Below are 11,700 nucleotides of genomic sequence, written 5' to 3'. Positions count from 1 at the left end.
GGAAAGGGGATGTGGGGAGGGGGATGTCCGCTTGCAACGTGCGCTGGTGGTCCGTGGTGTCCAGGAAGGCAGGTCCCAGCAGCAGCAGTAGCCACAACTGGGGAGGGTGAACGGCACGCACTGGGAGTGGCGCGTGCACGTCGGGGGCTTGCAGGAGGCAGGCAGCTCACTTGCCCGGTCCGGCCGAAAGGCTGGGCGGAGGTGGGCGATGACTACAGCTCAGCCGGGTTGGCTGCAGGAGGCCACCATGTGGCAGTCGATGAGGACCGCGGGGTAAACTGCTACAGGGTAGCAGCGCGGCGGGGTGCGCTAAGGAAAACCGCCGTTTCCGGCGGCGCGCAGGAGCTGTGGTTACAGCTGGGGCGCCAGCGGGCTGGCGCACAAGGGACCGGCGGCCGTGTCCAGGATCTCGGGATGCGGGCCTGGTCGTACCGCCGGGGGGCTGCTTCAGGACAGCAGCAGGGGGATACCGCCATGGGAGACGGCGCGTCGGGGCCCCGCACTCGCGTTCAGGGCACCACGGCAGGTGTCGAGGTGGTGAACAATCTGCCGCCAAAGTCATGAGCTGCGCCGACTGCTGGGGGTTTCCAGGAAATATGGGCCGTGTTCTGGATCACGGGATGCGAGCCAGGCTTATAGCCGACTGGCTAATCCCGTAGATTGTAGGAATTCCAGCAGCAGTCGGAAGGCATCAGTCTGGCTGCGCTTTGGGTGCAGCAGGTCTTGGTCCGAGTAGGAGGGCAGCCCTAGGTTGCGGTACCCTGCAGTCATGTCACGCCGGGCGGCCTCTAGGTTCGGGCAGGCACAGAGGAGGTGGCCCAGAGTCTCGTCTGCCCCACAGAAGGAGCAGGCCGGGGATGGGGCTCTGCCATGTCGGTGTAGCCGGGCCTGTGTCCATGAGCAGCCCGTTCGTAGTCGCAGGATTAGGGCCCGTTCCCTCCGTGGCAGGCAGTCGGGTACCCGCATGAAGCGGACTCCTGAGGCCACGCGGGGATCGGGGTGGAGGGCCCGTACGGCCTGCCGAAGAGCAGGACGGGCGAAGTCCAGCTGCGTTACTTTTGAGGACACCGGGGAGCCATTGGTGTGGGCGGCTCCGGCCAGCTGATCCGCAGCCTCGTTCCCAGTGATGCCAACGTGTGAAGGCAGCCACTGTAGGGAGACCGGACGGCCAGCATCCTGGATGGCCATAAGTCGGGCCTTAAGGTTGCCCACCGTGTGCTGTATGGGCTGGTGCTGGCGCAGCAGCTGGAGGGCTGCTCTCGAGTCGGTTAAGATGACTGCGGGTTGCTGTCCAGGCAGCAGGAGGAGCAGGTCTGCTGCCAGGTGGAGGCCCGCCAGTTCAGCTGCCGTGGAGTTGGCTGGGAACCGCAGGTGGCACGACAGTGCTGCACCTAAGGCCGGTGCTACGCAGGCCGCAGCGGCCTGGCCTGTTGCTGGAAGTACCGAGCCGTCGGTGTAGACCTGGAGATGTCCTCCCAGGGACTCCTGCAGCAGGGTGGCAGCAGTCTGCTGCAGGGCAGCAACAGGTGTGCGGCGCCTACTGCAGCTCCGGATGTCCACCGAGATGGGAAGCGGCGGCCTTGTTGGTGGGGGCGGGAATGGTGCCTGGTTGACAGGGGGGCCGAAGAGCCTGTGGAAAGTGTTATACAGGAGCCCCATGCGGGAGTCCGGTGCTCGGCGGAGCCGAGACAGGAGGGCCCTTCCGTCTGGAGCATGGTATAGGCGGTTCACGTGGCGCAGACCCATCTGGAGGAGCAGGAGGGACAGGCATATTAGAGGTGGTAGGCAATTCGCGGGTGCGAAGCTCCAGGGCGAAGGGATCGTTGGCAGCTCCACAACTTGTAATAAGAAACGTCCTGCAAAGCACAGCGTTGCGAACCACCTGCGGTACAGTCCAGGAACAGACCAGAGGCAGCGTTCAGTCCAGAGCACGCACGAAGCGAAGGAAGGAAGGCTTCATACGTTGCTGGCACATACCCAATACGGGGGAGCGGCCAAGAAACAGGCGGTTAATTGCTTTTCTGGATACAGCAAAAGTTTTGACGGGAAAAGGAATAGTTATAGTATGTAGTCTGATAGATTGGAACACGGAAGGACAGGGGTCCTGTTAACTTGGAGATCGAAGACGGGACAATGGCTTAATGTGCATAATAGTGTACAATGCCTGTAATATTTCAATGTCGTACTAACTGAGAGCGCGAAAAAGAAATTAGATTGGGAGTCGCTGCGTTTCTTGAAGAAAATTTTGCACAGTAGAGAGCACACTCCTGTCGCTTCGTCGAAGCAACGAAGCGACAATGGAAAGAAAAACCGCGGAGGACACTGGCAAGCCCAGTTGATGAAATGAAATTTGCAAAAGACGCTTCCTCAAATGAGAGAAGCGGCGGCAGAACAGCAGGAAGTGATCTATTGTCTCAGGTTCGGCACAAAAAGGGCACAGTGGGGAAGCCGCCAGACCAGATCTGTGAATGTAGAAGTTTAGAAGAGGAACCCGCCAACGCAAGCGCGGGAAAGAGACCTCTAGTCTGCATGAGCGCCAGTCTTTGCTACTCCAAGGATGCAGAAGATGCTGATATTCGGGAGATGATGTAAGAGCCGAGGCAGCAAATTCCTGAAATATTGTGTAGCTGTGAAACCTCAACGCAGCTGTATATGCACACGTTGGCAGGACCGCAACAATTGAGCTGAAGAGAGAGGCTCTTGCTAAGGAATCTGCATCCTCATTTAAGTGAAAGCCCATGTGACCTGGTATCAAAGCAACCTTACCGAATTTAGATGGAGCGGAATCAGGTACTTAAGAGGCGTAATGCCTGAGACTCAGTGGGTGAGGATAAGGAAGAGACATTGGACAGAGAGTCTGTCATAACCACGACCTGGGAAACGGTAGTTCCTAATTTTCGTAAGACTAATATTACTGCTAGTAATTCAGCCAGAAAAATTGGAGTAAAATCAGGAAGACGGAGAGAAAAAGATCAATCAAGTGAAGGCGAAAAAATTCCCAAACCTGCCTTTTCGCGATCCTGCGAGGCATCAGTAGCAATAAGAACATGAGAGAGAGAAAACCGTAGGTAGTCCTGCAACAGACCCTGAAGAAGCGCGAAGGGCTGCAGTTTTGCATTCGATGGTGAAAGTCATCGAGTTCAATCTCGACAGATGATGAGTTGTTATACATTTGGCGGATATCTGTGAAATGAATATTTATGGGATCAAGGAGAGACTGCACGTAACATATCTGCGGGGTATGAAAACCAGACCAGGTGGCACTAAAAAAGGCGGAAGGTTGACTAAGAAATATTATGCGGTAAGCGTGAAGAGGAGAGTCGCACAATTTTAAAAATGTTTGAACTGTTCAAAGGCGAAACCTAGCTGATACCGATGAGATACGCGCCTGAAGGTGCCGAACAGCATTTACGACATATTTTGGAAGTTCAGAAGTGCAAGATGCCGGGCTAGTTGGTAATCCATGATGAAAAAACAGCGCAAGGAACGAGACGAAAACACGAAGGAAGAAGACACAGACACGGGCGCTGACTAACAACTGAAATTTTTATTTCGATGCAGGACACATATATAAAGTACAAAGATGGGGGTGTGTCCAAGGCGATCCTGCACAATCACCGAAACAGTGTGGTCAAGTCCAAGGTTACAAACAATAAAAAGGTAAAAAGGCCGAAAGAAAGACATAAAGGCGATAAAACCACGGTGTAAGAGGCCGGGACGGAATGTGAAAGCGATGAAAACGATGAAAACAGATATGCACGCGCCAAAAGGGAAAAAAAACAGCGTTAAACTAACGGTAAAAACGGGACTAAAATCGCGGCACGAGATGATTAACAAAAAGACAGAGAGAGGCATTTAAGAACAGGATTAAACGTTTACCCTGCCTCTAAGAAAATCCAATTCTTTTTGCGACAAGCACAGGGAGGGTGTACTCACACATTGTTCCTTTGCGTTGTGGATTTCGAATTCTTCTACGATTTCCCTGGATATCCTATCCCGTCCTTTAGCAAGAATTCTGCAGCGATGGAAATCTGGGTAACAGGTTTCGTCCGGATCATCATCCTTACGTTTGCACTTTTTGCAGTGCTTGGCAAGGTGCCCAGAAATTGCCAAACTGTCTACATTATTCCTGTGCTCTTGAAGCCTAATGTTGAGGCACCTGCCTGTTTGGCCAATATATCTCTTCCCACAGGATACGGGCAGAGAGTAGACGACGCCGGTTTTGCAGGGGACGAGTTGTTCCGAATGAGTCTGCCCACACCCACGGGCGATCAGAGGTTTGTTCACCTTCGGGCATAGGGCGGAAAGCTTGTTTGGCGCTGAAAAGACGACGTCAACCCCTGAACTCTTCGCGACCATTTTGAGGCGGTGGCTGACCTCATGAATGTAGGGCATTTCTCTGCATTTCTCTAACTAGCATACCTGCTGGTCCTATCAGCCCAGGGGTAAAAAACCTCTTCTGCCTTTTATGTCTGCCCATACAAAACTCGTTAAGAGAGGGATAGTAAGACTTTGCTTTCAAAATGCGCTTCAGACGTCCTGTGAACATCGTTTCCAGGATAGTTTCAGCAACCAGGTCGAGCGCCTGTCAACCGCCGGATATCCCCTGAACGTTCTGGTGTCCGTTGCCGGGTCCGTCGCCAAGAAACAAGGACGACATGACGCGCAGGAGGCGTCCAACAGGGGGAACAGAAGACTGGTCGTAATGCCCTACATTCATGAGGTCAGCCACCGCCTTAAAAAGGTCGCGAAGCGTTCAGGGGTTGACGTCGTCTTTTCAGCGCCAAACAAGCTTTCCGCCCTATGCCCGAAGGTGAACAAACCTCTGATCGCCCGTGGGTGTGGGCAGACTCATTCGGAACAACTCGTCCCCTGCAAAACCGGCGTCGTCTACTCTCTGCCCGTATCCTGTGGAAAGAGATATATTGGCCAAACAGGCAGGTGCCTCAACATTAGGCTTCAAGAGCACAGGAATAATGTAGACAGTTTGGCAATTTCTGGGCACCTTGCCAAGCACTGCAAAAAGTGCAAACGTAAGGATGATGATCCGGACGAAACCTGTTACCCAGATTTCCATCGCTGCACAATTCTTGCTAAAGGACGGGATAGGATATCCAGGGAAATCGTAGAAGCATTCGAAATCCACAACGCAAAGAAACAATGTGTGAGTACACCCTCCCTGTGCTTGTCGCAAAAAGAATTGGATTTTCTTAGAGGCAGGGTAAACGTTTAATCCTGTTCTTAAATGCCCCTCTCTGTCTTTTTGTTAATCACCTTGTGCCGCGATTTTAGTCCCGTTTTTACCGTTAGTTTAACGCTGTTTTTTCCCTTTTGGCGCGTGCATATCTGTTTTCATCGTTTTCATCGCTTTCATCGCTTTCACCTTCCGTCCCGGCCTCTTACACCGTGGTTTTATCGCCTTTTTGTCTTTCTTTCGGCCTTTTCACCTTTTTATCGTTTGTACCCTTGGACGTGACCACACTGTTTCGGTGATTGTGCAAGATCGCCTTGGACACACCCCCATCTTTGTACTTTATATATGTGTCCTGCATCGAAATAAAAATTTCAGTTGTTAGTCAGCGCCCGTGTCTGTGTCTTCTTCCTTCGTGTTTTCGTCTCGTTCCTTGCGCTGTTTTTTCATCATATTTTGGAAGCCCCAGACAAAGACCCAATGCCTCACGCTCCAACAGCACAAGGTGGCGAAGTTTATAGGCAGGAGCTCCTGATAATAAAACACTCTCAAACTCCAAAATTGGGCGGACGTACATTTTATAAATCATCAGAAGTGCATGCCTTCTCATGCCTGACCTAGCACTACAAAGTCTTCGCAGGATGCCAATGGCCCGAACTCCTTTTACAGAAACTTGCTCAAGTGTGGCCGCCAGGATAGAGTCGCCTGAACTTTAGGTATTATGTTATTTCTATTGACCAGGCAGATATTTACAGGAACAGAAACTGGAAATACTAAATATTCGCATTTCTTCACATTAAGGGACAGATGAATTCTTCCTAACAAGTTGTCAAGAACATTGAGGTAATATTGCAGGGTTCGTTAAAGAGTGTGAATGTCACCTGCGGATGCAAAAAATGCAATATCTTCGGTGTACACATAAGGTTTCATATTTTGAAAGCATGGAATTGAGCTTAGAAAAATGTTAAAAAGAACAGGTGAGAGAACTGGTCCTTGTCGTACACTTCTTGTCTGTGGAAATCTCCTTGAGGAAACACCATTATGGCAGCAGTAAAATTCTCTATTTTTCAAGAAACAGAAATCCAGGCTACAAAATGGCTTGGAAAGTTCAGTTCCTGTAATCTTAGTAATAGATTCGAGTGCTAGACGCTGTCGTACGCTTCACTGACATCTAAGGTGACAAGCGCAGCAGACTGTTTTCTATGCGAGCTAATTTACTCTCTAGGTCCGTATGAACACACCAAATTAAACAACCCGGCCTGATACCAATTTGACATGAATTCAATAGAGCATTTTCTCAAATGAATGATATGACACGGCTGAGAAGGACCCTTTCCAACAATTTCACTAGGTTCGATGTTAACGAAATAGGGCGTATATTGTCTAAAGTTAAGCCCTCCCCTTGCTTTTTAAGCAATGGAACTATTTCAGCAAGACGCCACTCATGCGTTATCCAAGGACATCTAATAGAATGGTTAATTAGAACCAACAGGTCTGCAGGAGATTCATTGAACAAAATTTTGATCATAAATGAAGTGACCTTATCGGGGCCAGTAGCCGCTAGGGATAAGCTGAGAACAATTTGCGACAGCTCAGACTTGAAGACCTCCGTGAAATCACTTGAGGTGCATGTGAATATAGTAGGAAAAGGTAAAGCAGATATAAAGCGAAGCTCTAGGCCACACGCAATATCCTCTAAGGGCTTTGCGACGCCAGCAGGGGACTGATCGAGGGTTTCAATGTTGGCAGCCGGTGGAATCACCTAGTTGCGCCTTAAACAAAGCTCGTTTATTTCCTGATTGTGAAAGGAAATCATAATGATTTGTATTATACTCCTCCTTTGAACGGGCGACAGTGCGCCTAAATGTTGCTTCAGCATACTTATAATCCAACCAATTTTTTGAACATTGATGAGAAGTTTCTTCCAAGCTGCTTTCCGTCGTCTATATTCACGCGTGCACTCAGCATTCCACTAATTGTTCGCGATTGCACCCTTGTTTCTCTTAACCAAAAACTCGGACTTTTGCCTTGCATGGTCCATTACTGAACATAGATGTGGAGCCCTGCTTTCGGCACTTCTCTGAGCGCAAGGGTCTGAAGTGATTTGGAGGGCTGATTTTAGCGTGTCTTTAAAGCAACTGTAATTTATTAACGTGCGCTGATGTCGCTCAGGAAGAGTTAATTTACACGCAAACTTGAAACTAATCGGTAGATGATCACTGTTTGTTGCACAGTCAACAGGCGCCCAAGACATAACAGAGACTCCTGGGGAGGAAAAAGTTAAATCCAAGGCAGAGCGGCATTGACTCCGAACAAACGTAGGCAATCCGGAATTGTTGCAGATCAAGCTGTTGTCGGAAGCCCAATCAAATAGTCTAGAACCAAAGCAGTCTGTTTCAAACCCCCACGTCACATGATGCGAATTCTAGTCTCCAATAATAGAACGTGAGATCGGCTACTAGACATGAGTGAGTCAAGGGGACGAGTGTCACGCTCACCAGACGGGAAATATGCATTAGCTACCGTAAAGGGCGGTTGAACTGAGACACTGAGGTCGACCGCAAGGATTTCACATTCATTGTCCACATATTTGAAAGAAATGCATGCCCTGTGGCAAAACTTTGTAGAGATGAACACTAACAACCTTCCCCGTCGTGATGACCGGTCAAGCCGGAACGGACGGTAATCCTTGAGATGATTATTGAAATTTGAAGTTAGCCATGTTTCCTGTAAAGCAGCTAAATCTGGTACAAGCTGATTGCATAGGCAATTTATTTCGGTTGAAGCTGAGAATATAGATCGACAATTACTCTTGAGTACACTTAAGAACCCTATCTTGGCGGGAGTGCCACAGCCGCAACTGCCTTTTCTATAATCCTGGTCTTAGCATTTTGACTTGCGTTACTTCTCTTTGTCTTCGACTGGGGGCAAGATGGACCTGCAATATTCAGAGGAGAGCCACTTCGTTTCCGGGCGCAGAGATCAGACTCCCTATCCATACAGTCCATAGAAGATGCGTCCATAACGCTGTTCGAAGGAGAGGCCTGAGAGGCATTTTGATGCTCACATTGTTTTTGGCTCTGTGTAGCGGAATCGATTACTACAGAAGGAGGGGTAGCTTCCAAAGCCAAAGAAGACAAGAGCGAAGCGTTGGACGCCTGCAGAAGATTGGTCATGTGAGCAGCTATGACCTGCAAAATGCACGTGGATACGGTTTCCATAATGCAATCCATTGCTTTTGGCCACAGCTTTCTCAACTGCCGCTGTAATAGCCTGGGACCAATTAGATTCCATTATGGTTGGGCATTTGGCGGCAACACTAGAGTAGCCTGAGCTCTCTCCTTGACTACGGCAAAAGCCTCTCTCTGCGTGCATTTGCGCTTGTCTATAAGCTCGAGCACCTGAACTTCTTGTGCTCGTGCAGGACAGTAAGGCGAATCAGCAGGGTGAGCACCACTACAAAAGAACATTTCTCTTGCTGTTCAGGACATTCCTCTCTGCAATGATGTTCCCCACAGCCACAGCAGCATAAGGTTGATTTGCAGGCTTTGCCGCTGTGGCCAAATCGCCAGCAGTTTTGACATTTAAGGGCCCGAGAGTTAAAGGTATCTGCTCGAAGAACCATTGGCCACACCTTCATCTCTGACGGGCAAAATATTTCTGGAAATGTGGCAATGACGGACTCCGTAGGAATTTTTACTCCGTCAACCATCCTGCTGCATCGATGAACTACGATCACTTCTGCAGGCGAGAGGTTCTCAAGCGCTTCCACAGGGCTCAAACGAGAGTCGACCCCTCGGACCAAGCCCTTGGAACATGCTAGATGAAGCGGAAATAATGCGCTCATCAGGTGGTTGGCGAAGGCCGTATACTTTAGGAGGTCTTCAATACAGTCTTCATCCGGTGACCTGCACAAAATACCACCCCTGCCGAACTGCCGCACATCGGTAATGTGCATGAAGTGCTTCGATGTGGACTCAAGAGCCGCCTGCACTGCCTTCGGATTGTTCAGTTGGATAGCGCCTCCATCGGAAGGCAGTAAATCGACCGGAGTGCTCGAAACTCCACTGCGAAAAAAAAGATCAATTGGGAGCTGGCCATGAGGAAGAGATGCCGACTAAGGGGAAAACCCTTGGCCGCGAAAAGAAGTAGAGATTAAGCTCTCGCCCCGCGCCCAATCACCCCAGAACAGGAGCAAGCAGGCACAGACAAAAAGGAGAAATTTAGCAAGCTAGCGCAACACAGCCAGCTACTTAGACGCTGCCCGCTGTCTGGGTTGCTGGGCCACGTCATCCTCCAGTGACCGACCAGCGCCCGTGACCGAGCAGGACCGAGCGTTCGGTGCTTCTCGTCGCCTGCTTCGTTAAGCGCCAGCCTCTGAAGGTTCCAAAGCCGAAGGCCAGTCTTGCACTGTCTCTGATTCGTGAAATCAAGTAATAGGCGTCTAAATAGTTTTTTCCCACAATTTATGCCTTAGTAGCCGAGTGATATTTTTAGGTGGCTTTATATTGGAGTACGTGCCATGAAGTAGAAAGAAAATATCCCTGCGTAGAGAGAATAGATCAGAAGTCGAGCATTTATTTTCTCTCTTGCCGAAAATGAAGTCACTGTGGTGATGCATATCGACTTCTCCGTCCTGTTGCTTTACAATGTGCACATCTCAAGCCACAATGCATCACAATGCCGCAGTCGTCATGGTTCGAGTTAACATTGTTTTCCTCAAATTGCGTCTTCGGTCCCATTCCTCAAATAGGTGTCATGCCATTACTTACTGGTAGCGACTTATTCTTTGTTCAATAACTTAGATATCACAGTAGCCCAGTTCAGTTCATTTCACTCTTGGCAAAATCCTCCCAATGATTAGTTGGTTTAATGCAAATTCAGTCTGTTCATCTGTTGACGGCGTTGAAGGCAGTGGCTTAGCAAGAACTCACTTTGAACCGCGCATTAAGGCTTAGAGGAGAAGCATGAACGTGCTTGGGAACACCCCTTTTGGTACACGTTTGCTATATTTATTTACCGGATTACACAACCATAGCCACGATGTTCACCATTCAGTTTTGTGGCACGCTTTTATTATCGTCGTTAGTGCGGTCAACATAGTTCTGCAACCAGCGGTAAATTTTTGGGGGCCTCCGCTTTAATGCTAGAATCTGTGCTTCATGTTCGACCAGATATCATGGAGTGGAACAGCAATGACATAACCCGGCGTAAATTGGTAGAAATCCTGAGAGACCTCATTCAACTTAAATTAAAAATAAGAGAGATATGTCTCATGAGAGCTCTCCGCAAAGAGGAGTTCTAGTCTGCAACCAGCCATCATAGTGCATGATGATTAAGGTGTTCATGTATCCCATAGACGTTTAGCCTTTTCGAGTCCTGAAGTGCTTGGAGAGGTGCCTTTCCATAAAGTCTACGAACGAGTCAATTGCATCATCTTAAAACGAAGAAGTAGTTGAGCAGATAACAATAAATAGAATGGTCCTTTTGTTTCGGTTAGTGTCAACATGCAAGACCACATAGCTGTGTGAATAAAGAAGGAAATCTCAGTAAGAGGGGCGTTTAACTAGTTGAAAACAATGAAGCAGGGTTTATGAAAGAGAAAAAAAATTGCAGCGAGGAAATTTTTTCTTCGCTTCAAAAATATTATGAGCAAGGAGAGAACATTTCTTCTCTCTGCCTACTGAAGAACGGAAAGAAAACCATCTACTCTGCGTGCTGCCGCTTTCCTTTTGACGGCAGTGTAAAAAACACAGGCTAGCATGGAGGAAACGAAACGTCCGTCGGAAATTGGCTCTGTATTGACTGGACTCAAACAACACAAGTTCATCTTTGTCGATGGTAGACACAAGTGGCTTCCTGCCTTGTTTGAGCCTGCTATGTGCAGACCCTCCAGCTCGTTAAGACTGGTATCTCGAATCAAGCTCGTCGCTCTCCTGCAAGATTTGGCTGTAGTCATCATCTCGCATGGTCGCTGCTATCCACTCGAGACAGCAGCTCATATTAAAGCAAACCACGGCTTCCTAAGGTGAATCTTTCCCTTTCCTGCTCCTTCACATAAAAAAAAATCGCAGTTTCGGCGTTATTTGCAGTGAGTAATATTTATTCGTCTCTTTCTCACGGTATTTACCCTGTGTGCTCGGCGTCTTTGCTGGGGATACATCTTCTAACAAGTTAAATCCGTGATCTGCGCCCGATGTCAGTTGCAGAAAAAAAAGATGTGCTATGCCAACATAGGACTTTGTAACTCATTTGGCGACTTTATCAAGAGCTTGTAATCCAACTGGTGCGCTGCAGGGCAACTTCGTTCGCTTAGTATCGGGCTTTCTGCCCTTGATATTAGGCAGGCTTCCCGTTTCATCTTTTATTCGCGTTGGAATATGGCGCTACACAATGCAAATCAAAACAAGCTGATACCACAGAATTTGCTAAAGACCGTGGTGCACTATGACAGTTTATTACAGTGCCCTGTTAACACTTTGGCAGATACGAAACTAAAGATGTCACAA

The 11,700-nt window shown here is 48.9% G+C and overlaps 1 protein-coding gene across 1 annotated transcript; it reads right to left on the bottom strand.

Annotated features, from left to right (window-relative positions):
• Positions 1–625: 625 nt before the first annotated feature.
• Positions 626–1,687, bottom strand: LOC144134884 (uncharacterized). Its single transcript, XM_077667692.1, has one exon. The coding sequence runs from the start codon at positions 1,657–1,659 to the stop codon at positions 634–636; it is 1,026 nt and encodes a 341-aa protein (XP_077523818.1). The 5' UTR covers positions 1,660–1,687; the 3' UTR covers positions 626–633.
• Positions 1,688–11,700: the final 10,013 nt, after the last annotated feature.

This window comes from Amblyomma americanum, chromosome 5 (assembly GCF_052857255.1).
Source record: "Amblyomma americanum isolate KBUSLIRL-KWMA chromosome 5, ASM5285725v1, whole genome shotgun sequence".
In the NCBI taxonomy this organism is placed as follows: Eukaryota; Metazoa; Arthropoda; class Arachnida; order Ixodida; family Ixodidae; genus Amblyomma; species Amblyomma americanum.
Note: the sequence above shows the minus strand (reverse complement) of the source record. Positions and strands in the feature narration are given on the sequence as shown.